This window comes from Gobius niger (genome assembly GCF_951799975.1).
Source record: "Gobius niger genome assembly, chromosome: 5".
Classification (NCBI taxonomy): domain Eukaryota; kingdom Metazoa; phylum Chordata; class Actinopteri; order Gobiiformes; family Gobiidae; genus Gobius; species Gobius niger.
This window is the reverse complement of record NC_136856.1, coordinates 34,453,964-34,481,006: the sequence shown is the minus strand read 5'-3', so window position 1 is coordinate 34,481,006 and position 27,043 is coordinate 34,453,964. Positions and strand designations below refer to the sequence as shown.

At 43.3% G+C, this 27,043-nt stretch overlaps 1 protein-coding gene and 1 long non-coding RNA gene across 2 annotated transcripts; both read right to left on the bottom strand.

Moving 5' to 3' along the window:
- Window positions 1-3,008: 3,008 nt before the first annotated feature.
- LOC306963693 lies at window positions 3,009-6,273 on the bottom strand. Its single transcript, XR_013792918.1, has 3 exons — window positions 5,897-6,273; window positions 5,299-5,345; window positions 3,009-3,413 (listed from the first exon to the last, which is right to left on the bottom strand). It is a non-coding gene; the product is annotated as an uncharacterized lncRNA (long non-coding RNA).
- A 256-nt stretch (window positions 6,274-6,529) lies between these two features.
- mgarpa (mitochondria localized glutamic acid rich protein a) lies at window positions 6,530-25,867 on the bottom strand (the record flags this gene model as incomplete). Its single annotated transcript, XM_079557187.1, has 6 exons — window positions 25,647-25,867; window positions 22,393-22,502; window positions 21,406-21,511; window positions 17,559-17,576; window positions 9,421-9,864; window positions 6,530-7,008 (listed from the first exon to the last, which is right to left on the bottom strand). Coding segments are annotated over exons 1-6 (1,233 nt in total), but the record flags the coding sequence as incomplete, so codon positions are not given.
- Window positions 25,868-27,043: the final 1,176 nt, after the last annotated feature.

The window sequence follows — 27,043 nt, the reverse complement described above, 5'->3', positions numbered from 1 at the left end:
ATAACGGACTGTAAAGTGCTCCTTCACCTGCGCTTTGACATGAAGCAGAACTTGAGCTTTGGAGGCGTCATGCTGTTTCCGATGTAAACACAGGCCACGCGCGCAGCACGCTGGCAGTGACGTGGGTAAACATACAGCAGAAAACTTAACTTTATCTAACTCTCCTGCTTAAATGACCGCAGATAAAAGGCCCAAAACTGTTTTACACTCATTTAGATATATTTATAGTAAAAATAAGCCTTACGTATGGAAAAACTAATTTGATAGAATTTGCATAACCAAGGGGCGGACTGGGACTGACTAGCCTGGCCCAAATTAGAGTAATTGTGACTTCCACAAATACATATTTTAACCTTTTACCACCCAACATTAACGAGTGCATTTTCCCCAGTTCGGCTTTTTATTATTATTTTTTTGACTGTTATCATCAGCAAAAAGAACGGGAAAGGTGGTCGTAGAAACAGAAGCAAAATCATTAATATAAATAATAAACAACAATGGTCCCAAAATTGAACCTTGTGGTACACCATACTCCACGGAATTCCTTTTAGATTCATGTTTTTTTTATACTGGGCTTTACCCAAATCTAAAAGATTCTCGATTGGAGAGCAACAATGTAACACCTCATTTGAAAGCTAAGACCTACAAAAGTGACGGAAACTTTTCGTCACGTCGCCACATTTTTGTCATATTTTTGTTGTTTTTTTAATTATTTTTTCCATCATTTTTTGTCCGTGTTTTTCTCATGTTTTTGTTGACTTTTCATCCTCTTTTTCTTGCTATTTTGATGCTTTTTTTTTAGCTTTTAGATTTGGTTACACATTGCTGATGTTGAGGTGGGAATTTCAGAAGCAAAGCAGCCTATCAATGTTTGTGCTTGTTTGTTTAACCACATATCATATAATATCAAATACTGTAGAATATAAATCTATGGAAACATATCACTTATTTCCTCCATTTAATCTTCTTTTTTATCAGTATAGAACAGGTGATGTTTACCATAATTAGAAGCAAAACAAATATTTGTAATAGCCATTTAGTCGGTCTCCTCTAGTCATGGAGTTCCTGAAATGGCAAGAAATCATAAACACAAATCATTTAACACAATTCGAACACACGGCATGTTCAATTCCCGGTTTTATTTATTTTTATAAAACATCCAAACAGTTGTGTCACAGCTGAGTGAGAACAGGTGCTGCTACACAGTGACATTTGAAAATAAAACGGAGCCTAGAAACAGCATTAGCCGAGCAGCCCAACTTTTCACATTTAAAGCCCTCTTCTCGCATTCCTTAGACGCACGAAACAAATAAAATACGCAGCCGCCTGTACTGCACATTCACATTGACTGAACTTGCTCAAGCGTTTTTAATCACAGATCCCAAACATGTTTCCTTCTCCGTAGAAATCACGCACAATTCATTAGAAAATCTTCCCTTCTCGAACCAACATATTAAAGGTGACCATCCCTTTAAAAAACACTGTACTGTGTGGTGATGTGGAGATTATTAAGCAGGCTGAGGTAGAGGGGTCCTGGTGGTGTAAAGACATTATTGTAGGAGTTGAAACCTGAGGAGTGTTGTAGAAAACGCAGCTTATTCCTGAAGTTGCTGGTAAAGATGCGCCGATCCAGCTTTTTTTGCTAACGATACCGATACTGTTTGAGTATCTACCGATATCCGATACCAACTGACAAGACAAGACTTTGTAAGAAGAAAAAAGTGAGAAAAAAGTCTTTTGTTGCGGGTGAATTCCTCAATTTGTGAGTGCCGTGTGAGATGTTACATATGAAATGGGTTTTCTATGAATAAACAGTGATGGAAATACATTAAACAAGGATCACTGGACCTTTCCACACTAAATATCCTTGGTTACATTATTATAAACAACTCGCATCATTGATCTGATCATTACAAATATGTTAAATCAGTTTTCATTATTTCAGAACCTAAAATACAATCTGAGACCTTCTGCAGTGGCCAGTATTATTTCATTACTTTAGGTGAACCAGTCATCATTTCTGTCCTAGCCTGGTGCTAGAATCATAGAAATAAAAAAAGAGACAAACGTATGCGGATGGTTAGCAAGTAAGCTAGTCCGTTAGCCCGCTCAAAGTATTTTTTCAAAAGCAAATTATGAACAATCCAGATGTTTTCAGCTGTAGTCCACATGTAGGTGATCAAAGACTTATCATTAATGTACAGTGTAATATAATATACAAATTAGCTTCTAAAAGTGTCCTCTGAGCTACATGCTAACAAAATGTGTGTTTCTGTGATTTCTGTGTGTAGAACTCTCTACTAGTGATCGAACTCTCCAGGTTCCAAGGTTTCAAATCTGGCGTCCATATTCACTTAAAAACGGTGAGCGCAAAAACAGGTATTGGTACTAGAACTGGATATTCGTCGTTTTGTTTTTCCAGTATTCGGATCGGTGCATTCCTAGTTGCTGGATTCATGTTCAGAGCGCCTAAGGTTAGACTATACAGTTTAAATATACAGGTTTAAAAGATGCAGCGATTAAAACAGGGGTCTCCCAAGTTGCTCTCTCCTGAACGCAACTTTAATGAAACGAAAGTGGCGTAGAGCTACTCAAATCGTGTTCCCTTTTTCCCCAGTAGGTGGTTTCTGATACTGGGGACGTCATCCTTTTAGAGCTTTTAATCATGGTTTAACGTTATTCTTTAAAAAAAAAAAGGCCTGGAGTTTGTGCAATCCCATTTGCTTTGGCTAATCTCCTTTCTTCTTTTTTAGCAGAAAGGACGCCGTTTTGGACTTTATACGTACGTAATAGAACTTAGAAGTATCCTGCACATTTTTAAAGCTCGCAATCCTCATCGGGCCTGTTCCGAGCAGTTCTAAGTGTGTTCATCACGGCACCAGTGTGTTGTTAGCGTTAAGTTATCTAAAATAGAAAGCTTGTATTTCCCGTTTCATCCCATTTCATTCCCATTACTACCGGCCGAGGGCACTCGAGGCCAATTAATAGTTAGTCGATCCGAGAAATAGACAGTAAGTCCATATGAAAATAAACATGGTGGTAAAAACAGAACAGATAAAAATGAGACAAATGCACAAACAACGAGGATCGGCACTAACGTTCTACACGCAGAGCGAAGCTGCCAACTTTCCTTTGAATGATCTGGGAATACTTGAGAGAAAATGTCTTTGTTTCCGCATTTCAGTGACGTGCTGCAAATAATCCCTGCTTTAGAAAAGAAGGCAGGAGTGGCCGACTGGAGACCCCTGAATTAAAGGTAACAGTGTAAAACGAGAGGCTGGTAAACGGTCAGAGTACGGCAGTGTAGAGAGGTCCATAACCGTATGCATCCGGGCGTGAGGAGCAGAGGTGGTCCGGGCTGGGGTTTCGACAGGAAGGCACCGCAGCAGAGCCAGTCATTCAGGAGTCGGTTACTGGAACGGGAACAACACAAACGTCAGGAAAAGCATTGGGAGTTTCACTTTGCTAAATTCTGTCTACCAAGTGGCAGCGCCTGGTAGGGGTGAGCGTTACAAGTTTGATGAAATTGACCTTTCGCAAAAGCCCCGCCCCCTTAGCCAATGTTAGCTAGCTCTGGAGAGAAGTGGAGTTGAACACGTCATAATGGGGGACAAGTGTGAGTTAGGGACTCTTTTTGGTGCAATACCAGTGCAATATCCTCCAGATCGTGGCTAAATGATACTTTCAAAATATGCAACGAAGGGGACGCTACAACCAGTGTTAATTTAACATATTTTAATTTAGTTTTAGTCTTAGTCTTTTGACTAAAATGTAAATTAATTTTAGTCGAGATTTAGTCAAAGAAATCGTTTCAATTTTAGTCTAGTTTTAGTCGACTAAAATTGCATGTCAATTTAGTCGACTAAGACTAATTTAGTTGACTTTGCATTTATAATATTCATTATAATCATATTTAATCTTGTTCCTCTGCTTCATGGAGCTGCTCCACATGAACAAAGCTCAGAGCTGATCCTTTAGTAGTGATTGTAAATGATCTGAGGCTCTTTCAGACGGTCAATAGAAGTTTGGATGATTTTAGTCTCTCCTTTTCATTTTTATTTAGTCTTATTTTAATCGACTAAAATATCTGGACATTTTAGTCATAGTTTTAGTCTCATGAGAAACTTTTAATTTAGTTTTAGTCCAATTTTAGTCGTCAAAAATATCACTTTGACTAAAATTAAGACTAAATATTTTAGTCGATGAAATTAACACTGGCTACAACTATCGAGGCGAAAGCACCAGTGGGAATTCAAAGGAATCTATCTTAGAAGCAACCAGCACAGTCGCATGAACTAGTCCGGCTCTTGCACTCCCGGGTAAGTTCTGTTTTTTTGATGGTCTAGTATAGAAAAATATGAGTGTTACTGTTAAGTTAGTTAGCTTGCTAATGTGCACTTCTCATTTAAATCAGTTCGGGCTTCCTCATTCTTACGACCTGTGACGATGTCCATCTCATGAAACGCTTGGCAACAACAAGACGGATGGTAAATGAGTCTTATCTTAGCTCAAAAATTAGCAGGCGCTATTTGTTAGCTTGTTTTTTTGTCTCTGAAACAGGAGACACGTTAGTTTCTATGGGAGGGGATCCGGAGAATGCCTGGTAGCAACGGTCGCTATGAGGTCTGGAGGACAATGACCGTTTTGGGCGGGGTTTTGCGAAAGGTCAATTGAGTTTGTGATAGTTGTTAGGTCTGGGAACTGAAATGTTTGAGAGAAGACTGAAAAAGTGAAGACAAGGATCTCATGCAGTTAGAAACAGAACGGTTGAGGTCTGCAGGGTTGTGCAGGAGATATCGCCTAAATACTGCAACCTCTACAATTTGCTATTTTGCAACCCATTAAATTGACAATCACAGCCCTCGTAGGTCCCGAGTCTGTAGATCGCAGTGTTCAGGGTGGATCATATTCCATAGACTCTTTAGCCAATAATAAATGTCTCTTAAAACCTAAAATTTCACCGACCGACCAATCACATCCCTGCAGTCCGGTCTCATACATTTATCCATTTATCAAATACAGAAAGCAACACAGAGCTACTCCGTGCTTTGGATTCCTTATGAAACCGATTTTGCATAATAGCCTTTTTTTTTTTTTTTCGGGAAAAAGTAAACGTAAAATATGTATATGTTTTTTCCCAGAGGTGACCAAGACTACTGTAGGTTAGTGTATTTAATATTATTTAAGCTGCAAAATCCAGGCTGTGCCACTTGATGAAAATGTGTCAATGCTTCACACATCGTTTTATTGTTTAGTTATTGTTTAGGCTGTCAGAAAAAAGGATTAAAAACTTAGTACCTTTGGTTGAACTACTGCATTTGCATCCTAAGAACGCGCCGCTTGCCCTGAGTAGCAAAAATAAATGTAAAAAAGCCATATTTTTATCGAGTATGATCAGTATTGTTCAACAGCTAAGCACTGGACACAATGTGAACAGTGTTTCCATGGGGAATCCATTATTATAAGTAGTTACAATTGTAAAAAAAAAAAACATGATCTAGAGTCACAACTTTTAAAGGACATTTGAAGTTTTTAATCCATGTTCAAGCATCTCACTAATTTAGCAACTGACTTTGTAACAGCTGTAAGAGGTCAATTCTAATTTCTCAACATTGTTACTTCAATCAAGTTTTGTCTGTTATTTTTTTTGCATTCTGCTTGAAAATAGCTCTAGCTCTTGCTAGGATAATGGACTATGGACTACAAACTAAAAATATATATACATAAAAATGTCAGTTTAACTACATTCACAAGTCCACAAACCCCCTAAAAGTTAAAAAGTTAAAAACACTAATAACATAAACAAGCTAAACACTGTTTTTTTGTCCCCCGTTAGTTTCATGCTCAGTGCACCCTTAACTATAGAATGAGCCTCCATATTAGAGCGAGTAGTTACCTGAGAGGAGGAATCCTCGTCCTCATCTGGAGCTGGGATGATCCTTCCACTCATTGGACTCACACCAAGCACCTTAGGCCTTTTCTCGGATTTGGGAGCTCCTTCCAGAACCACAACAATGTACTCTCTTTTGGTACCTTCTGCTAAAGTGTCCTTAGTATTTATCACTTCTTCAACTGGGGCAGGTTCTACAGCTGCTGGAGCCTCATCCACCACTGGGGCAGGTTCTACAGCTGCTGGAGCTTCTTCAACTTCTGAGACAGGTACAGCTGCAGGTAGCTCCTCCACCACTGGGGAAGCTACTGCAGCAGGTGGTTCCTCTACCACTGGGGCAGCTTCTGCAGCAGGTGGTTCCTCTACCACTGGGGCAGCTTCTGCAGCTGGTGGTTCCTCTACCACTGGGGCAGCTTCTGCAGCTGGTGGTTCCTCTACCACTGGGGCAGCTTCTGCAGCTGGTGGTTCCTCTACCACTGGGGCAGCTTCTGCAGCTGGTGGTTCCTCCACCACTGGAGCAGGTGTTTCTTCCACTAGTGGGGCAGCTTCTGCAGCAAGTGGTTCCTCTACCACTGGGGCAGGTGTTTCTTCCACCACTGGTGCAGGTGTTTCTTCCACCACTGGGGCAGGTGTTTCTTCCACCACTGGGGCAGGTGTTTCTTCCACTAGTGGGGCAGCTTCTGCAGCTGGTGGTTCCTCTACCACTGGAGCAGGTGTTTCTTCCACCACTGGGGCAGCTTCTGCAGCTGGTGGTTCCTCCACCACTGGAGCAGGTGTTTCTTCCACTAGTGGGGCAGCTTCTGCAGCAGGTGGCTCCTCCACCACTGGGGCAGCTTCTGCAGCAGGTGGTTCCTCCACCACTGGGGCAGCTTCTGCAGCAGGTGGTTCCTCCACCACTGGGGCAGGTGGCTCCTCCACCACTGGGGCAGCCTCTGCAGCCGGTGGTTCCTCCACCACTGGGGCAGGTGGCTCCTCCACTACTGGGGCAGGTTCTTCTGTGACTGGTGCCTCTTCACTTTCCTTTACTTGAACCTCAGAGTGCTCCGGAACAGGAGCCGACACTTCTTGAACGTCATGTGTATGGTGTCCCTCCAGGATAGAGGCCGCTGCCAGCACCACTGCAACAGAAAATCCAGCCAGCGATTGTTAAATGATGAGGAAGCGCAGGACTTCAAATCAGGGTCTAACTGTTGCCTGGAAAGTACTCAGTGTGGAGGTCATGTACAACACGTGTTTAATGATACAGGTTACGCATTAGTCTCTGGTTCAGTAGTACGCCCGGGGGAACAAATATTGCCTCATTACCAGATTTTAGCTAGATAAACGTAATCTTTTGATAATTTAGCAGTCAGCAGTGTTACTGGCATTCATCATTGGCGATACATTTCGATTGTAGCACGAATCCAAATTCAAACAAAATTAAGTTAAGCAAAACTTTATTGGCTGTTGCAAATTGTTTACAATATTTATCAAGTTTGAAGCAAAAAAAAGATGATCACTTAAAGTTGGAATTTAGCATTACGTTTTTTCACAATTAAATAAATAGTGGTGTTTAGCTTCGGTTTGACATGACAACACACTAGAACAGATACAGTTTGTACAGTCTCAGGCAACAATACAACGTCTAGCAGTGGTTAGCTGGTAACTCTATACAGTGGTGTCTTCAATCTACAGTGCAGATGATAGGCACAGCAGGGTTGACAGGCGCAATATACATTATAAAACAAAATGTTTAAAACCTTACATTTATATTACAATGGCAGCTATTGTCTAAAGGACTGTTGTTTTTGATCAATGAGATGTGTAAATATATATTTTTTAAGATTGTGTCCCAAGGAATAAACCTGGAAAATTAAATAAAAGGATAGCATACATGCTAGCATACAGTTCAAGCACGCTCCAGTACACAGCAAAAATAAACAAAACAACGAAAAAATCATCACAGTGAGATTGGTGGCTCACAATTCTTTCAAGTCCTTTTAATAAATATAACGCACAAGACAGAAGAGAGTGCCCTGACGATGTGATGAGGGTAGCAGCTAAACCAGGAGCCTCCAACTCCAACGTGTTACAACATGTACTGTATAACTCCAAGAGACATTTTGTTTGTCTACCTGTAGACGAGATTATATTGTCCATCCAATGCTGTTAACGGTCCCATATTATGCTAATGATAAATTGGTAAGTCGACCTCTTTGAGCTTTAACAGTAATTTATGTTTCCTCATCAAAAACGGACCAAGTTGCTGAGTCAATGTAGCCTACATGCTAATAACTAGCAGCGATGCTCTTTAGCCTTGACTGCTCAACTCAAAGATATTTTATAACACTCAACAGCAAACACATGACGATCGTTAACGTGGCAAACGTTGCGGCCATCTTGTGACTGGCCGGCGAGGCTAACCCTTATAGCAACCAAAGCAAAAGGAGCAAAGTTTTCATTGATTCAACGGCAGAATGTGAGATACACTCATTGTTTGTGTTTTGTTGTTTTTACCTTTAAGTCTTGGCATCTCAGTAAAGATGTTATTTCTTTGAAATGTCTTGTTTAGCCATATTAGCATTGTTTTCTCCATTCATTTCCAGGGGTCAGTGGTTAGCATTCACTGTATCACTGTCCCATGTTCAAAAAATATTGGTCATGTAGTGTTAAAAAGTACAGAAATACTGTTTTAAAGTAGGAAACAAATGTTATATTTGACATTAATAGAAGTAAATGATTTGAAGTGTTTGACAGAGGAAAATCCATGAACAAATGCAGCTAAAGTCTTCCTTTGCATCCTATGCAATTTGAAATTTGAAAAACTACTTTCTAGCTCGGTAGGACATAAGGTCAGTCACAATTATAATGCCATAATGCCAATGTAATGCCACATAGATTGAAAATAGTTTTTTTTTTAAAGTCTGTCAAATGTTTTGATAACATTGCACTGGGTTAGAAGGGCCAGTCACAAGATGGCCACCAGAATTGCCATTCGTTCCAATGTATTATATATAGATATTATATTATATGTAGATAGGTCCTATCTACTGGAGAGTTTTCTAAAAGATCTTTGGTCGAACCATTTTTAACGTTTGCTGGTTTTCTACTGTCACCGCTCAAACTGGGGCCCCAACTACCCGTGTTAAGTTGCATTTCGACACGGTGCTAGCTAGTCAAGATAAGGGTGCACGTGCTGATGCTAACGTGTGGTCAACATTATGCTGGCTTGGTTTTAGAGCAGCGAATAAGCTACAAGTAGAGCACTTCTTGTAAGCACTGCTTCAAAAAGTGCAAAGTAGTGTAGGCCTACTTTCTGAGACTGCACACAGATTATGCAAATGTGTGAATGAAGTGAAATACTATTCCAGGTATGTTTTTGATGTGGGAACAATATTATGCCATGGTTAAAACCTCAAAATAGCTCAAATCTCAAATAGGACCTCTAAGTAACTAAACTGACTTGAATGGATGCATGTGTGGAGTATGTTCCCTGCCGTCTGTACCAGCGTGTGTGCCAGCTCAGGCCTCTTCGCCGGATGTGGTCGTACCGTTAGCTTCGGGCTCGTCGGCGACCGCCACCGTCTCTGCGGCCTTCTCCACGGACTCGGCCGCCTCCTCCACGGCCTCGGCCACTTTCGCCACCTCCTCCGCCACAGTCTCTACTTCCTGTGCCGCGGCCTCCACTTCCTGCGCCACGGCCTCCACTTCCTGCGCCGCCTCTTCAACCACCGCGGCCACCTCGGCCACCACCTCGGCCACCGCCTCCTCCGCGGCCTCCACCAGCGAGCCCGCAGCAGGCTCGCTCTCGACGGCCGCCGCTACGGGCTCTTCTTCTGCCACGGCTACAGGCTCCTCCTCCTCCGCTACAGGCTCCTCCTCCGCCGCTACAGGCTCCTCCTCCGCCGCTACAGGCTCCTCCTCCGCTGCTGCCTCCTCGGCCCCTTCCTCGGCCTCCTCGACGGCCTCTTCTTCAGCCGCGGCTTCCTCCTCCCCTAATAAGACAAGAGCAAGGGAGCAAAGGTAAGTGAGGAGGCGTCACTTACAGCCTTGACAGCCTAAAGCGGACGCATCATGCATGACTGTGGCTTATGAACCTGCTTTTTGGCGCCTCAGCATTAATATTTTCATTATTTCAATCCAGTGGCGTATGGAAGCACACTTGGTGGATAAGGACGGCTCTGTTAAGCATCGGATATGTTTTCTGAAGCACCCTCCACTGGCATCAGGTGGAATTAAACAACAAGGTATAAGCCACCCTTTTTAGCCGACTAGCTAACAGGCTAACAGATGAATGGTGCCATGATGAACGTATGTTGAGTGCAGAAGGACTTCGAATAGTTCAATGGTCTGTGCTTTGAAAAATGTGGATGACACTTCTGGTTCTATCTATTACGCAATAAGTTAAGGAAATGGAGATCAGAGCACTTTTCGTAGTAGAAGAGGAAACAACCATCGTAAGGAGGATTACTCAAACCTGCATGAATGGAATAATGTACTACTCTAGTTAGGTGCAAGATAAAGTGAGTTTTGCATGATATGTCCTCTTTAAAGGCCTTTACTAGGCTTTTTAAACTCATTCTGGACACATTTAGAAGAGCATGTCCACTGACTGAAGATGTTATTACATGTAGGAAAACAAAACACTGCAGAACAATGAAAGCTACTGGCAAACATGCTAATCTGCACAGGGAGGAGCTTGACCACAGACAGGTATAGAACAAGTTTGGTGAAAGTGTCCATGAAGTTATAACTTCATGAATTTCTCTGTGTGATGTTCATGTGGGCTGGCAATTTGAGCACTAAATATGCAGGATAATTAAATATACAGGATTACTGAAATGTGCCCAAATGAAGCCTAACTTTGGTATGATGAAAAAGGTTCAAGGCGGCCTATACTTTGCAAATGAAACTTTTATGTATGTCTCTTTAGACAATATGCTGTATCATTTTTCATACACAAAACATATTTCATTCAGTAGTAGGGAAATGAAAATGCTTCTATTCTACACTAAGCTTTTCATCGAAGATACTTGAACAACCCTTCTCTACAAAGCTACTACTGTATAACAGGCGTAGGCAATGTCAGGCCCGAGAGTGTAGTAAAATGAAATTACACCCAACAGTGATGAACTCCCGCTAAAGTACCCCAGAATATAGAAATATTAACTGGACTTGCCTTTCCCGTTCTGTAGGTTAGCATATTGACACGTGTATGCAGCTTAGGCTTTGTGCACGATAACCAGAACTAACCTGATTTTGTCGCTCAAATAAATAACCATGTGTCCCTGCTGCATGGATCATCACTGACATGTCAAAAACATGATTAAAATGATGTGGTTGAAATGGTTGACTTTGGATAACACTGAAACTAAAATATAAGGGCTTCTGTTGCCATTGTTATTTTTTTTTGTCTTGTGCAATGTTAATCCCTGATATTAAATGATTTTTATTTGATTGATATGAATCATATCATATAATAGAGCTCAAAAGTCCCGCCTACTTCCGGGCACGTGCCGAGGTCCGGAAGTGAAAATCCCATTCCTATTTAGCATTGACTAATCAGCTATGTGCTAACTCGTGGAGACAAAACGCACAATTTTAAATTGATTTGTGTAGTGATGTGACGTTCATGACCGAGCGGCTCTTTTGAACGGCCATTTAAAGTGTTCGCACCAGATCTCAATTATGAAACGAACCGGATCTTTTCTTTTCAGTCCATCTGACCCAGAACTCCCCGAACAAACTCTGGAATCGGCCCGACAACGGAGCAGGCGGCATAAGTGAAACCTTACTGCTCTAAAGTCAAAGCCAAATGCACTAAAAATGATTTGTCAGACAGTCTCAGCCTTTTTATCAGTTGTGGCGCAAGATTTTATTTACACGTTTTTCAAAGTGTAAATATCAGTCCCATTGTCATTTTAGATGATTTAAATTTTATTGATCGCGTCTTAGATATTGTGAGTTATCTGGCTGGAGTTATTAACATTTTATAATAAAAAAGAGCCAGTCTTTTGAACGGCTCTTTGAAATGAACGGATCACAACGACTCGGCTCCCAGTAAAGAGCCGTGAATCACATCACTAGATTCATCTAAAACTTTAGATCTTTGGATAGGAGAAAGGAGGTCCGAGGCACACGCAACATATTATGGAGGGACACCTTTATAAGTTATAAAAGCATTTCTCTGTGTTTTCTGTTATTTAGTGTTTTCTTTCTTGTAGAAATACCCACGCAATGGTCGGTAGTTAGCACGCAGCCGATTAGCCTGTGTCGTACTTTTAAACTCTTAAAGGGACTTTATGGAGTTTAAACATGTTAAAATAAGTATTTTCCTCCCCCTACAATGTCCTAATGTGTAGAATGAGCTCAGACCTGTTCACCACAACTGCCTCTAAAATCCTGTCACTCAAAGGTGTTACTTCAGGTCCGAATTGCCGTCATGCACGAGCTTAATATAGAAGGTGCAGTTACATGTAATGCCCTAAGGTGGCAGTAGTGAGTATAAAATGACCAACTTACATCTAGCCCCTTTAATATATGAATTTTTCGAAAAGTTAGCACCGAACAAGAGAAGGACTTTAGAAGTGGGCGGGGCTGTTGAGCTCTACTAAGCCTGAATAACACATAGTATGTCAACGCACTGAAAATGGCGAGCAAAGGTAACATGCAACTCTGGGATTGTAGCTAAAATGTGTGCCGCAAATGAAACTTGTGGAGTCCATCTTAGGCTATAAATTCAGCAAACTGAAAGGCACATTCTGGTGTGGAACAAAACAAAAGAAAAACACAGACATGCTAAACGTTAACAAAAAGAGGAAGGCGCTGACAGGAGCGGCCCAGGACGAAGGGGAAGGACAAGAGGGAGGGAGGACGGTAAAATTTAGGTTCTTACCATCCCATCAACAAGCTATGGGCAAGCTGGAACTCTGCAGGTCTGACAGCAAGGCAACAGACTGAGCAGCTTTAGGTGCCACAATGTTTTATTTCACCAGTTAGCATTACAGGTTAGAGCAGGTTTAGCAGATAGCACACACTCGACAGGCAACGCAAAGCGGAATAGTCCACGGTAAATGCATGTGGATTTGATCAGACCTCTTTTCAGATTCAGCCTGGTTTGGCAGCCCGCTTCCTTCTGCCCTCCTCAGATGAGCCGCCTGATGTCGTTGTGATGGGTGTTACCGAAAGTGTTGGGGAATAATGGAATGCATGCACTGCCATAAACGTACGGAGAAAACCTACCCCTTCCCCAACACCTTAAACCGGGGGGCACGGGAAATTGTTTTTGTGATTTTGGGTCCACAATAGCGACTTATGGAAAGGTAGAAGTCACACGTTTACAGCTATTAACTTTTGACTGCAAGAAAGATCTGAATTTCCCTAGCTTGTTTTAAGTCTGCATCTGAGAACCCTACATTTGTACGGGTATGTCCCCTTCCCTTGACCCTCGCTGCAGAACACAACAGGAACACCTCTTCGTTTCTCGTGAACGCACAAAACACCAGGGAAGGGCTGAGGCCGGGAATTGAACATGACCTTTACAGTTACTCTTTCATTAGAGGATATTTCAAATATCGCCCTCAAACAGTTAATTTGTTCAAATCAAGAGGATACGTCGCGTTGCTCATTCATTATATTTGCTCTCCCGGGGCATCTTTGACTAAGTGCTTTCTCCTAATCGTCTACTTAGTGGTAAGTAAGTGCATAAAGGCAAAGCAATAAACGTTAAGATGTTTTAACACCGTGTTCATACACAGTACACTGTAACGCAACTTGATGTGAAAGTATAATACACAAAATAGAGTAGAAGGAAGGTATTCTGTGACAAAATACCTGACTTTTGTTTCTAGCAGTGGAACACTTTTGGGTTTGACCTCCTTTATATCGGAGATTTAATTATAAAACATATTAGGAATATATTAGAAAAGTTGGGAATGAGTTAAGACCACGACTAACAAATTGATTTAGTGGCTTCCTTGTTCATTGTTTGTAATCCAACAATAACGTATAGGACCTTTAAAGGTACACTGCGTAACATTTTGGACTATTCGTTTGCAGGCAAAACAAAACACACTCCTAATGACCAGCCCAACACAGAAAATGCTGTTACTGCAGTGTGCAATGAAAGAATGGATTTGGATGAGAAACTAAAATGTTTAAATCTCAAATTCTACTGCCTTTCGTCACATCACCATGGAGACGAGCTGGAGACGTACCCACTCCTAAAGTAAAGTTTACAGTCAAAACTAAGGAGGTTTGAGCCTCATAAATGTTTGTTTGTTCATTTATGAGATATTTTTCAATGATGAAAATATCTGTCATAAAATAAATGCTTGTATTTCAATTTTATTTATTAGATACAATTCTACGCGGTGTGGCTTTAAGTATTCTCAACAAACTGCTTTTGGGCTGATTTACACAGGCTTTAGCAGGGAAGACAACAGCGCCGTCTGCAGTCGGACAGTGTCCTCTTATGGGGCATTGGGGAATAGGTAAGTTACATTGACTTAGCCCTATCACAGATTTTTTGATTACAAACAATTTAAAGTCAGTTGTGCTCATTCCCATCTTTCCAAACATATTTGTGCTATCCCAATTCTTCACAGGGACGAGTTCAAGTTCATGAAATACAGATGTTTTATAATTAGACGCAGGGTTTTTCTCTCCAATGTCTGACTTTACTATATTAGAGGAAGACAAAACAAATCCTGTAGCGGCCAAAATGCCCTGTGCAGTGTCCGCTCTGGCTGTAGTGTTTTAAGGCGTCTCGGACGCGCGTCTTCCAAGAAAGTCCATAAAAATACTGTGTTCCAAAAGAGGTTTTATTGGCATTACCTTTAGCCATCCACAAACCACAACATACACAGGAGACTCCACAGCCAATAGACGCGGTCGAAAAACTGTGTACCTCTACACTGCAGCACCTGTGTGCCGATTCCATCAGGTCCACATCAGGAACCTGAAACTCCGGTTGGTGTTCAGGAGCAGCAGGTAGAGAACTGTGCGAGGATTCATTACAAGTGTGCTTTTCAGCGGGGTTACTGGCCCCTGTATCAGTACAAGGAACCACAACTGGGACGTAGATCTCTGGTCCTTCCCAGTCAATTTCTTCAAATTTACCTCCGGCCCCAGTATCAGCACAAAGACTCACCAATGGGACATAGATCTCAGGTCCCTCCCAGTCCAGTTCGTCAAATTTGTCACCGGCCCCTGTTTCACCAGAAACACCTTCTGCCGAGGCTTGAGTGTCATTTGGTTTAGGCTGGGGCTTTTCTTGAGCCGTAGGCCTACTGGATTTAGCAGATTTAGGCCTATGTTTCTTAGAAGCATTTAAAACGGCCAGTTTTGCAGTAACCTCAGCTACTTTAGTTTCAAGCTCCAGTTCTTTTAATCTTCTTTGAATACCAAGTTGCTTAGCTTCAAGCTCATATTGCTGTTCCATAAATGAAGCTTTAACCATTAGCGCAGCATGCTCAGCTTTTGCCTTCACCAGCGTAGCTGCAATCGAAGCTTTCATTTTCTTTAAACTGTCACGAGTGTCTTTATGTGACCTTTCACTTTTTATTTTGTCATTTTTATATCGAAGTGGGTTGTGCGCAGTTTTTACAGTGTTCTTTTTTACAGTGCACACCAAGTCCCGTTCCCAAAAGTCCGTATTCTCTCCGTGCGCCATCATGGGCAAGTCGCTTTACAATCAAAGCAAGCGTGTTTCATACCCCATGGACAATCCACGCGGCCTTCTCCAAACGCGTGGCGCTCACTGCGGGTCGGGCTGCTTCCTCGTGATGCTAGCGGCCTCTCCGTTGCAATCAATGAAGCTCCCGCGCAGTCTCCGTGCCTCGCCACCGTTGTAGATAGAGGACGCAGACCGTCTTCGATACCGTCCCTTTCCTTCCTCCTCCCGCCAACAGTCCGCCGGCTCGCCGTAGACCTGCGACGATCTCCGCTACGGTAGTTGGTGGGTCCTCTGCTCCAGGTAACCGTGCCGTGCCAATCACAGCAGGCGCCACCAACGCCCGGTGCCTGAGGAAGTTTTTCGACAAATGTAGCGGCCAAAATGCCCTGTGCAGTGTCCGCTCTGGCTGTAGTGTTTTAAGGCGTCTCGGACGCGCGTCTTCCAAGAAAGTCCATAAAAATACTGTGTTCCAAAAGAGGTTTTATTGGCATTACCTTTAGCCATCCACAAACCACAACATACACAGGAGACTCCACAGCCAATAGACGCGGTCGAAAAACTGTGTACCTCTACACTGCAGCACCTGTGTGCCCTTCCTTCCCCGCTTATATAGGGCAGGTAATTATAATAAGGTACACACAGCGCCACACAGTGGCAGGAGGCTAAAACAGATACAAAAGGCATATATGGCTCCAACAAATCCCATTCCATTACTAGACATAAAGCAGGTATTGTGCCTTTACGTAGGCTAACATGGATACCTAGCTTCGATACTAAGCATTTTTTTTTGATGAACCTAGTTTGAATCCAATGTTTTCTTACTTTCTCCTACCTACGATACAGCTCTAAAGTGAGTCGGACTGCAGATGGCGCTGTCGTCCCACCTAAACCTACGCAAATCAGCAGCCAAGACCCATGACGACGACACCGGGCGACCGTGAGGAAGGCTGCGGGACGCTGGTCTGTTGGAAATATCATCACTCAGAGAATCAGCATCACTTTAGGCTTCACATTTGGGATTGCAAAACAACGTTCACAGCTGGAGTGATGGGACACCCGCTCGGTTCGAGACACAGGCGGCACGTTTGTCAAGAGTCCGGAAGGGTTAGTCCGAGCACAGAAGAGCGAGAGGAGGAGGAGGAGGAGGAGGAGGAGGAGAGAGGTCAGATCCGCAGAGTCCAGCCTGGAGCTTTAGAGTTAGCATTACGCTGGAAAGAGTAAAACACAAGAGTTAGAGGGGAGAGTGGGGGAGGGGGGGGGGGGGGGGGGGGGGGGGGTCAAGAGAAGGCGCAGATGTGAAGGATGTGAAGGGTGTGACAGGCTGCAGCAAGATGCACACAGACGATTGGCGGAACTGACTTCTGCTAAACTGACTTTGGGAACATCGGCCTCTTTAATCTGCTTTTGAGCACCTTATCTGTATTTGATGATAAAAACTTCTCAACCCCCGCCTTGACCGAGCACATTTTCTCCTGTTCTAAAAACTTAAAAGGGTGACAAAAAGCAGACGTAAATGAGGATGGAAACGTAGCAACAACAAAAAAAAAAACATAACAATAAAAGCAACAACAATACAGGGAAAGCAACAATAAATACAACAAAAAAAGTAAAGACAGAAATAGTACATAATTTCTGTAGGTCTTAGCTTTCAAATGAGGCGTTTGTACCTGTGAGAAGCTTTTAGATTTAGGCTAAAGTTGAACTGGGGAAAATATGCTCGGTTAAGGCGGGGGTTAAGAGGTTAAATGAATGAAAGACACTTGAGTAAGCTCTGACTCTCTTCCCCATAGGCTTCTTCACACTCAGAGTCAAAACATCCAAATCTCGTCCAAGTTGATAAAGTGAACTAGAGGAGGTTGAAGCCGCTGTATGGGACCTTTAGGATGGATATGTGGGACAGAATACTAACTAACTTCATGTATGTGTGTATATATGTGTATTCTCTTTGGGTTCAGTGATAGTTAGTGGTGTGAAAGACAAGTCCATGCAGGCGGGTCATGTGACTGTACTCACCTTCTTCCTCATCTCCACCTGCAAACACACACAGACAAAGCCAACTTTAGTGTGCACATTGTTGAAGGGCTGAGTACGGTTGAACGATACCAGTGTGGAAAAATGAAAAGCATTGAAACCAGGCACCAAAAAAATATTATATCTTAAAAGGAGCAGGCCACCGTTTTTCCATACTGAGATATGTTCTTACCTGAGCTTAAACGAGTTGATACGTACCTGTGTGGTCTCTGTGTGTGAAAGCGAACAAAGATGTTGTTAGCATTTGCCCTCTCCCAGTGTATTCCTATGGCTCCAAACGAGGGTGAAGTTGGAAGCTACCACGCTCTTCAACGGGCGCACACAAAGACCAGACAGGTACGTGTCAACTCGTCTAAGCTCAGGTAAGAACATATCACAGCATGAAAAAACGGTGGCCTGTTCCTTTAAGATCCAAGTTTTGATGCTGTTGGTCCAGGGACAGCATAAAAGGAAGTGAATAAGCTGTTTGAGCCCAAATAAATGAAATGTAAAATAAATTTACTTTATTGTTCCGTTTTCTGGTTCTTGAAGACAAATATTTGAGTAAAGGTATGGACTTTTTTTAAAAAACATATACATGCAATATTGCTTTTGCCACAGCAGATGTGGATACAGGGCGTGGTTATAGTGGAGGCTCATGGGATACAATTGTACAGCTGGGAGATACACTTTGGCATTGCAAAGGAAAACTTTTCACTATAGTCATGACTGAGTCAGCAAAGTATTCATTGAATATTTCAGCCACATCCAGTGGATTCTGTAATAGTAGTTAGTTTATTGATCTGTGACCAAATGGCTTTGGAGTTACCATGACAATTACCAATGATGGTTATGAAAAAGTCTGCCTTTGCTTTTCTGTCTTGTCACCTTATTCCGGAGCATAGCGAACTTAATTTTGACTTGTTAGCTACTTTAAGAGCATCGTCTCTTGCTTTCATTCATTGTTTTATGATGTCATTGATCCATGGAAAGGAAGACTTTTTACTTTTATGTTTAACCTTCATTAATTCATAGATTTTTTTGCACTGTAAGCGCTCTCAACATTTCTGACTTTCTAAATTATTTATCACAAAAATATTTGCGTCTGTGCTTCTTCCTGTTTGTTTCCACATTATCGGGCGCTCTTTGACAAAAATCCTCTCTCTGGGCACAGTGGAATTTTTCTGCTGCTGTAACACGGAGCGGCCACTAATGGACCAGGAAACGGGCCAGAAGGGGCGGAGCCAGATCTTTCTCATACATCCGCGGGTGCCCTCTCCTCTGCCAGCGCACTGACGACACAGCTCCTAGCGTGCAGGTTTAAACAGGGCTTTGTCTCGAATAGACCTGTGCTGTAATAAGCTGGGGATTATCCACAACTGTCCCACAATCCCCTGCTGCAGCCTCCTCCAGGACCCAACTGTCATGCACTACCCAGACTCGTTTCCTTAAGGTGGACATGATGTGTAGAATAAACCTGCTGTGAACGCCTCTACTTTGATATTTCACATTTTGTCAGTTCAACTGTTGTGTGTGTTTGGACGGTACATGTAATGAGAAAGGACGGCTCTGCAAGCATCTCGTGTTTTGCATGGAGCACCCTCTGCTGGCAGCCGGTGGAACTAACCATTGTATTACAACGGCATTCTAACAATGAAACTCGGCATCTCCAATTCAGAAGCCATGGTTCTCAACCGGATAAAGGTGTTCTTAGTGAGGGATGGATGGAGCGTGAGATCGACAGACGGATCGGTGCGGCGTCAGCAGTGATGCGGTCGCTGTATCGGTCTGTTGTGGGGAAGAGGGAGCTGAGTCGGGGCAAAGCTCTCGATTTACCTACGTTCCCACCCTCACCTTTGGTCATGAGATCTGGGTAATGACAGAAAGGACGAGATCGCGAATACAAGCGGCCGAACTGAGTTTGGTTCGCAGGATGGCTGAGCGCTCAGGCACCCGGGAGGAGCTCGGAGTAGAGCAGCTGCTCCATCACGTCGAGAGGGGCAGCTGAGGCCTCCTGGTCCCACACTTGCGAGGTGTTCCAGGCATGTCCTGGAATTGGGAGGAGGAGGGAGGCCCCCGGGGTAGAACCAGGACAGGCTGAAACAGGTGGGCAAACTGCGGCCCCAAGTAATTCTGTCCGGCCCTCGACTCGCTTTCCAATATTGATATCACTTTTTTCAGCATTTTCCTCCAACTTCCATAGTGGTGGATCATAGACACCATCACCTGTCAGAGTGGGCTCAAATAGCTGTATATTTTTCTTTACATTTATTTAATTAATTTAAAAGTTACATCAAAATATATACGAGTCAATGCAGTTTGATCACATATTGAGTTATTCTGACTTGTTTTTTTGAGAATATTTACAATGACCATCAAGTGAGTTCCAGATATAAATTAGTAGAATATTGAACAGAATTAAGTTGACGTTATGGTTGGTGCGGCTCTCTAACTCTATTCAGGTTGTTCACGTGGCCCCCCGCGGCTGGAGGGACGGTTTCTCAGCGGGCCTAAGGACGCCTCACTTTCCTCTGCCTCCAGGTCAGTTATAACATGGTTAAAGGCCTTTAATATAATGTGTATGGAAAACAAAACGCTGCCGTTTCCAGCAGAGAAATTACATCACTGGCTGGCGCACAAAGAAGTTAAGCTGTTTAAATGAAGCTAAAAACAATATCTGCTTTTTTAAGCACGTCCTGAATTACCACAGTGTGACTTACTCCAAAGGATCAGTGCTTTGAAAGCGAGAGAAGGAGATGGACTTAGTGCAGGGTTTATACAGGCAGAAGCAGGTCCATTTTAAAGCCAATTTAATGTCCAAATAATATTTCATCAAACAGAGGAAGAGAATTTCAAAAAACAGGCGACTTTTGAGCAAGAGAATGTGGTCAATTTTAGTCAAAACAGCAACTGAATATGTTTGAGACTGTAGGTTTGGTATATTATGATTGTTCGTTTAATGACTTCTAATACTTTTAATGCCTCACAGAAACCCTGTAATGTCCCATATCAAACAAACATCTTCCCTCGCCCTGATGAAGACCATGCCAGGTCGAAACAACCCTCGTTCAATAAAGGGCTTTTCACTGCATCATAAGAGTGCTATATCTGGACCCCCCCCATACCCTGTTATTGCCTTCACTGTTGGCGCTGCCCACTGGAGCCTCTGCAGCAGCAGTATTGATCAGTGCAGGGCACGGGGATTAGAGTCACGTGGAGCCGACACAGGCTCCAGCTAAGCCTCTCTGCACAACTACATCTAAGTTCACTCAGGAGTGTCCCACGTTTATCTTTTTATTTCACATTCAGTCGGGGGCTCAAACGCCTGCGCCTCACCTGCTGATGTCATGAGGTGCTGATGAAGCCAGTCACCTGGTCATTTCAGCACTCATATTCCCTTCACTTCCCTTCACGTTATAGAGCGTTAAAACCAAAGGGAAGTTCAATAAGTGTGGATAATGCAACTGTTGAAGCTATTGAAGAATCTGATGCATTTCAGAACATGTCTGTAGAGCTTTGGGTTTTGGCAGAGCAGTGAGCGAATTCATTCAATAACTTGTTTTTCCTAAGTGCCCTAAGCAAAGTTCTGAACCAGAGAAAGCATCCAAACAGCCCAAGAGAGCCATGAGCTCGGAAAAAAATCAGCTACCAAAAATATATATATATTATTTTTATTTAGAGTTCACCACAACTTCATAATCTTTAGTTCTAACTTGGCCCCTCAAAGGTCTATGATGGGGTCGTATCAAGCCCTGACTGTACAACATGGCAGTTTATGGATTTCCCCGGATTTTCTGAAAGTTGGATCGCACCAGCGTGATCCTCCAGCGTGTGCAAGTGTGGTACTCACTCGTTGGGGGCCAGGGCGGGGGCACCCACTCCGTCTTGGGCCGAGCGGCGAGCTCCGAGATGCGGTCGTTGTAGCGAGCGCTGTCTGTGGACACGGTGTTGACGGCCTGCACAGGAGCACAGTCAGTCAGTCTCATTTAAGCCGCTACTTTCCCTTTCAAAGCAACAGCGAGAACCCTCCTCACAGGGAAACCCTTCTTTATAGTTGTCGTGGCAAAGAACAAGTCTCTGAAGAGTAATGGTGCGATGTATTGTGGAGATTACATCACCTAATATTCAGGTAACAATAGAGTGGCGATACATGATGCGGCTGCATATGCATAATTTACTACATCGTCTACAACAGTGGTTCTCAACCTTTTGGAGCGGCGACCCCCATTATAACAGTTCATTAGGATCGTGACCCCCGCCTGGGTCAGACCATGGGAAAAACAGGGACATCAACCTACATAATTCTAAAGATAATAATTCTAAGATGAAACAATGGCTAAAATAAAATGAATCAAATTTAGAACAAATAATGGCACCCTAGTATAATAGCATGCAAGCTACAATACCGTAATAATAAGATTAAAATATATATTTTTATCTATATGCTCTGGCGACCCCTTTTAAAGGGTTAAAAAATATGTAATAAATGGGGAAAACTTGAGACAATTGTGAACCTCATTTCAAAGCCCGTGGCTAGCAACAGTATGCTAATGCTAGCAACAACTAAGCCAAGTATTTGTTCTAGTTTATAAAATTCTGTTAAAGAATAACTGAGCCAACAGTTATAAGTCATAAGTTCTTATGATCAGATCACTTTATAAGTTTATGGTGCATCTTTAGTAATATGGTCCTGATTTTAACAAATACGCGATTGTGATTTTACCGACAGACATTGGGATTTGCTTTGAGATTCCATGCAGCTGTACTCATTTGTTGTGCTTGTTGCAGTACTTTGGTTTCTCTCCGTCCGTGTAAACGTGCTTAAAGCTGCACTTACATACGACACGGCGGCCACGAAGGCTCCTCCGCACAGCACCGTGTAGAGGATGTTCTCCCCAGAGGGTCCGCCACCGCCGGGCACCGAGGACATGGGCCGGCGCGGGACTCCTGCAGGGCCAGAGGACAAGGCACGTTAACATGACATTCTTATTCAGATCCACTCTGCTCAAACTAGTTCTGCGGGAATTGTCAAAAATACGTGGTGAGGCTCAAAGTGAACACATCTTGCATGAACGGAGACTTGAATCACCTTGGTTACCTCAGCGCCTGGTGGTGCAACCTGGTTGTTCCAGCTCAAATTAAGAAATCATGTTTTGTAGAATTAAAGAACATCAGTACAGAAAAAGTCTTGTTCGTAGGGATGTCACTAGATCGACTTATCGTGCAATAAATGACGGATAAACAAAATATTTTTGGGCTCAATATTTATCGTCATCATTTCCCCCCCATTTTTTAACCAAAGTAAGTTGTGTCTCATTGTGTCTCATGTTCATTGTGGTTTTTTTTAAGATGAAGTACTTTTTGAACTGAGTTATTTTCTGTGATATTTTCTGTGATATTATATTATATCGCATCTGCCTCAACATATTGAACTTTTACATTTGTTATCGTGACTCGGGCACTGGTAACATAGCAACATAAATGTGGTAAACAAATATGAAATGGCACCCAGCAGTATGTGGGTAGTTGAGGGACTTCCCTCTGCTCCTTTTTGAACATGTAGGAACTTCATTTGGTCTTTTTTATGTTTCTGTGATTTACGCTGCGTTCCAGGCAACTGGTGTCCAGGATTTGTCCCACTTGAAAATGATGATGCACGACCTCAGAGCGTTTCAGCTGAATGAACAAAACGGCTAAAGCTACAACAGTTAGCTAAAAAGATGCTAACATTATCCTGTATGAACGTTTCTTTACACCGATATAAGAGGCGGCAAAAATGGACAAATTAAATGCATTTTATTTTATATTTAAGTATGCTATTAAAGCAGTACTAAGTAACTTGTTTACCTTAATAAATCCTTCCCGTAGTCCCTCTGAGGGTTATACAAGTATTAATGGGATGATTGGAGGGTCTTTCATCTCCCCTTGGTGCCTCCGGCAGAAAACCTCATCTGCAACTTCGCTGCCACTGGACCGGAGCGACCAATACACACTAATGGAATCACGAAGAAGAAGCTAACAGGCTAACGGGCAAAGCTAACTGTGGGCTAGCGCCACTTAAACAGTATTTACAGCCAAGTTTGAGTGAAAAAAAATTATTTCCATTGTATAATTGGACATACAATATCCCTCTGTCCCTTTGTCTTTCCTGTCAGCGTAGTATTTACTCTCACGGACAATTAATGAGTAAAAAACTGCTTTAAATGTCGTGATAAATATAACTTATATTCAAAATATGTTTAAATCAGAGTCTTTTAAACATGAGCTGATTTTTCATGCAGCCTGAATGAAAAACATAGAATAATATTATCATTGCTTATTCCGACAGTTTCTGTGTCGGGGTTCCTCTACAATGCCCCGGCCCCTGTATGCTGGGATTCGCCCCTGCTCAAAGTAGATTCTTCGCAGCCTTCAGTCCTGCAGTAACTGGGCTCTGTGTGGCTGCGGAAAACAGCCACTAAATGTGGTACATACTTGTGTGTGACACCTGCACGTGTGTTTGTGCTCAGCTGAGAGAGAAGAGGGTCTCGCGTCATGCATTCAATCGTCCACTGCAGGTTTATTTAAAAAAACGCGGCCAGTGTGTGACAGACTCTTACACACTCACTGCTTTTACCATATGTCAAGTTAAAAACACTGAACTAGCTTCAAGATCTTTGTGGATGAATCCAGCTCTTACCACGTTCATGTCGTACTTTTGCCTGCGCCGCACAGTCCAAATGGTTTCAAACGTTTCCCTGTCCTCAATAAACTTCACTGAAGTCTAAGAATCTTCACCTCTTCGCTCACTGTTGAAATCTTTTGTATCCATTCAAAGACACGCACATTTTCTCCTGCCGGTATTGGTTGCGACATTTTAAATCTGTAACTACCAATATAGAATATATTACAATTTGAAAGTAACTTGCCCAACACTGACTATATGTTAACATAGATGTGCTGGTTTTACGCACTGAATCCTGTTCTTTCATCAGCTACACTCAAATAATGCAGCAAGTCATTGGCCTCAAGTCTCCAGTTAAGTCAAGTCACGAAAGGCAAGTCTAAGTCAAGTAAGTCTCAAGTGCCGAAGTCAGAGTCTTCCACCTCTGTCAGGGTGAACAGGATTAACCACAGTTGAAGATGAATGCAGTTTATGGTGGTTTATTCTGCCATGATGGTGTGAGAAACACAGTATTACATAAACATGGCTTATCCGAGTCCCCTGAAAATGAATTATAAAGTAAGGTCAAATTTGACATTGTATTCAATGTTAAAGTTAGTTTTCAGAGTTGTAGTACGACCATGTAATGACAATCCTCTAATTCGCAACCATCCATCCACACTTCTTCCACAGACAAGGGGCAACTATGAGCCTAAAGCGGGGCCTGACCTGCACAGAATAGGGAACAAAATCCTTCTTATGTGCACAGGGCTGGTATTTGAGCGGTGGACACTTTTGGAGTCGTCTCAGACCTGTTCCGAGTAGTGGGCCCAAGGTCACAGCACAGAGGGACACAGGGGACACACTGGGACAGGGGAGACACAGGAGAGGGGGGGCTACACCGAGAGGAACCGGTTTAAAGCTTCAGGCTGTGGCACATGAGCACGTAAACCGCGCTATAATCGAGTTTGGCCGGACTTTGGGACAGTTGTGTTGTAAAAACGCACAGCACAGGTATGTCCTGGAGGCACTATAGGCCCGCGCCTACGTGCCCTGTACATTAGTGCATGCACACGCACACGCACACACCACGTGACGCGCGGGTCCACCATGTTTGCATGTCTGTGAGCACATACGACACTGGTGAAGGTCAAGCAGTCAGCGGACAGGGACAGGAGAGAGTCCAGAGGGGGGGTCTCCACAGGGGGGACAGTGACCGGGGACCACACGGACACGGTCTAGGGTTACGAGAGCACGGGGGCGCACGTGGAGCCTGTGCCGTAATAACTCTCTCCTAATCCCCCCTCACACTCTCACTCGACGAGCTTCGTTTACAAACCCCCAAAACACGCCGGTGGACGCGTCCCGCTGCCCGCGCCGTGAGTTGGAGAACACCGTGTACTTTCGCGTGGCGACGGGACACTCGCGCTCTCCGGTCGCACACTCACCGTTTCTGGGCAGGCTGTAGGCGGCCCGCCTCGCCACGGGCCCGCACCTCTGCCACGCCGCTCTGCAGGAAAACATCTCTCGTAGTCCGGGTCAGGTCCGGGGCCGCGCTCGGGTAGATGCCGCAACAGCGAGAGACTGCGCGCTGCGCTCACGGTCCACTCCGATCCAACGGCGTGCGGGGGGGGCGGGGAGCTGCGTGCCTCTTGCGTAACTGCGCAGCTCCGTCACCGCCACGCGCTCCCCCACGTCCCAGGATGACTGGGCCTGTTCTGTCACCAAGGCTTTCTGGAAGGAGGTGAATGTGCGTGTCTCATGTCCACCATTCGTGCTTTACTCTAAAGTGTCCCGAGTGTTGATGATTAATGTCATTATTCTTATAGCAACATTTCACATTCATAGGGCCAAGTACTACAACTCCAAACCGCCATTTGTTGTGTTTAGAATTGATATAGAACAATATATTTTAGTGCTGTATCATGAGTGCATTATAAAAAAAGAGATACAATTATCAGTGTAATACGGGTTGTGCAATAAGAGTCCGATAACATGGGTTGGGCAATAGGGGTCAGTGTAATGCGGGTCAGTGCAATACAGAGCGGTGCAATATGGGTCAGTGCAATATCAGGTCTGTCAGGGCATGTGCATTATTGAGGTTTGTGCAATACAGTCGATGCATTTACGGTTTTCTATATTCTCCTCTGTTGTCCACTCTTGTTATTGTTATTTGTTTTAACATGATGTGATCACTGTTCTCATTCCTGTCTCTCAGTACATAGTCTGTATATAGTCTGTATATAGTCTGTACATAGTCTGCATATAGTCTGTATATAGTCTGTACATAGTCTGTACATAGTCTGTATATAGTGTCTCTGTATGTTTTTACTAACTCGTGTGTAACATCAACCTGCCAGGGCGTCTGCAGATGGAAATTACCCCAAGGCTAATCTGGCATATTTACATTTGTAAAAATGTTCATTAATATGTATTGTCCCTCCTTTTCAAATAAATAAATACAAATAAAATAAAATACTGTTAAGAACTCTAAACATAAACAACAGCGGTAAAAGCGACGATGATCTGTCAAAAATGATGATATCGTGTGATGGGTGAGGGATGGACAGCTTCATCTGCACGACTATGTGTCTGAGGGGAACGACCTGGAGCACCGGTCGGTTATCATGGACTTTGTGGACTGGTGTGAGCGCAACCACCTGTGCTTGAACACCAATAAGACGAAGGAGATGCCAGCTCTGGACTCTGTAGAGGAGCTGAGCAGCTCTTTCAGTGGCAGATTGAGACACCGTCAGTGCAAGAAGGAGCAGGACTTTCATCCCCACTGCTGTCAGACTGAACAACAAGACTGTAGAGTAACATGTGCAACAGCGTTTCTCAGAGC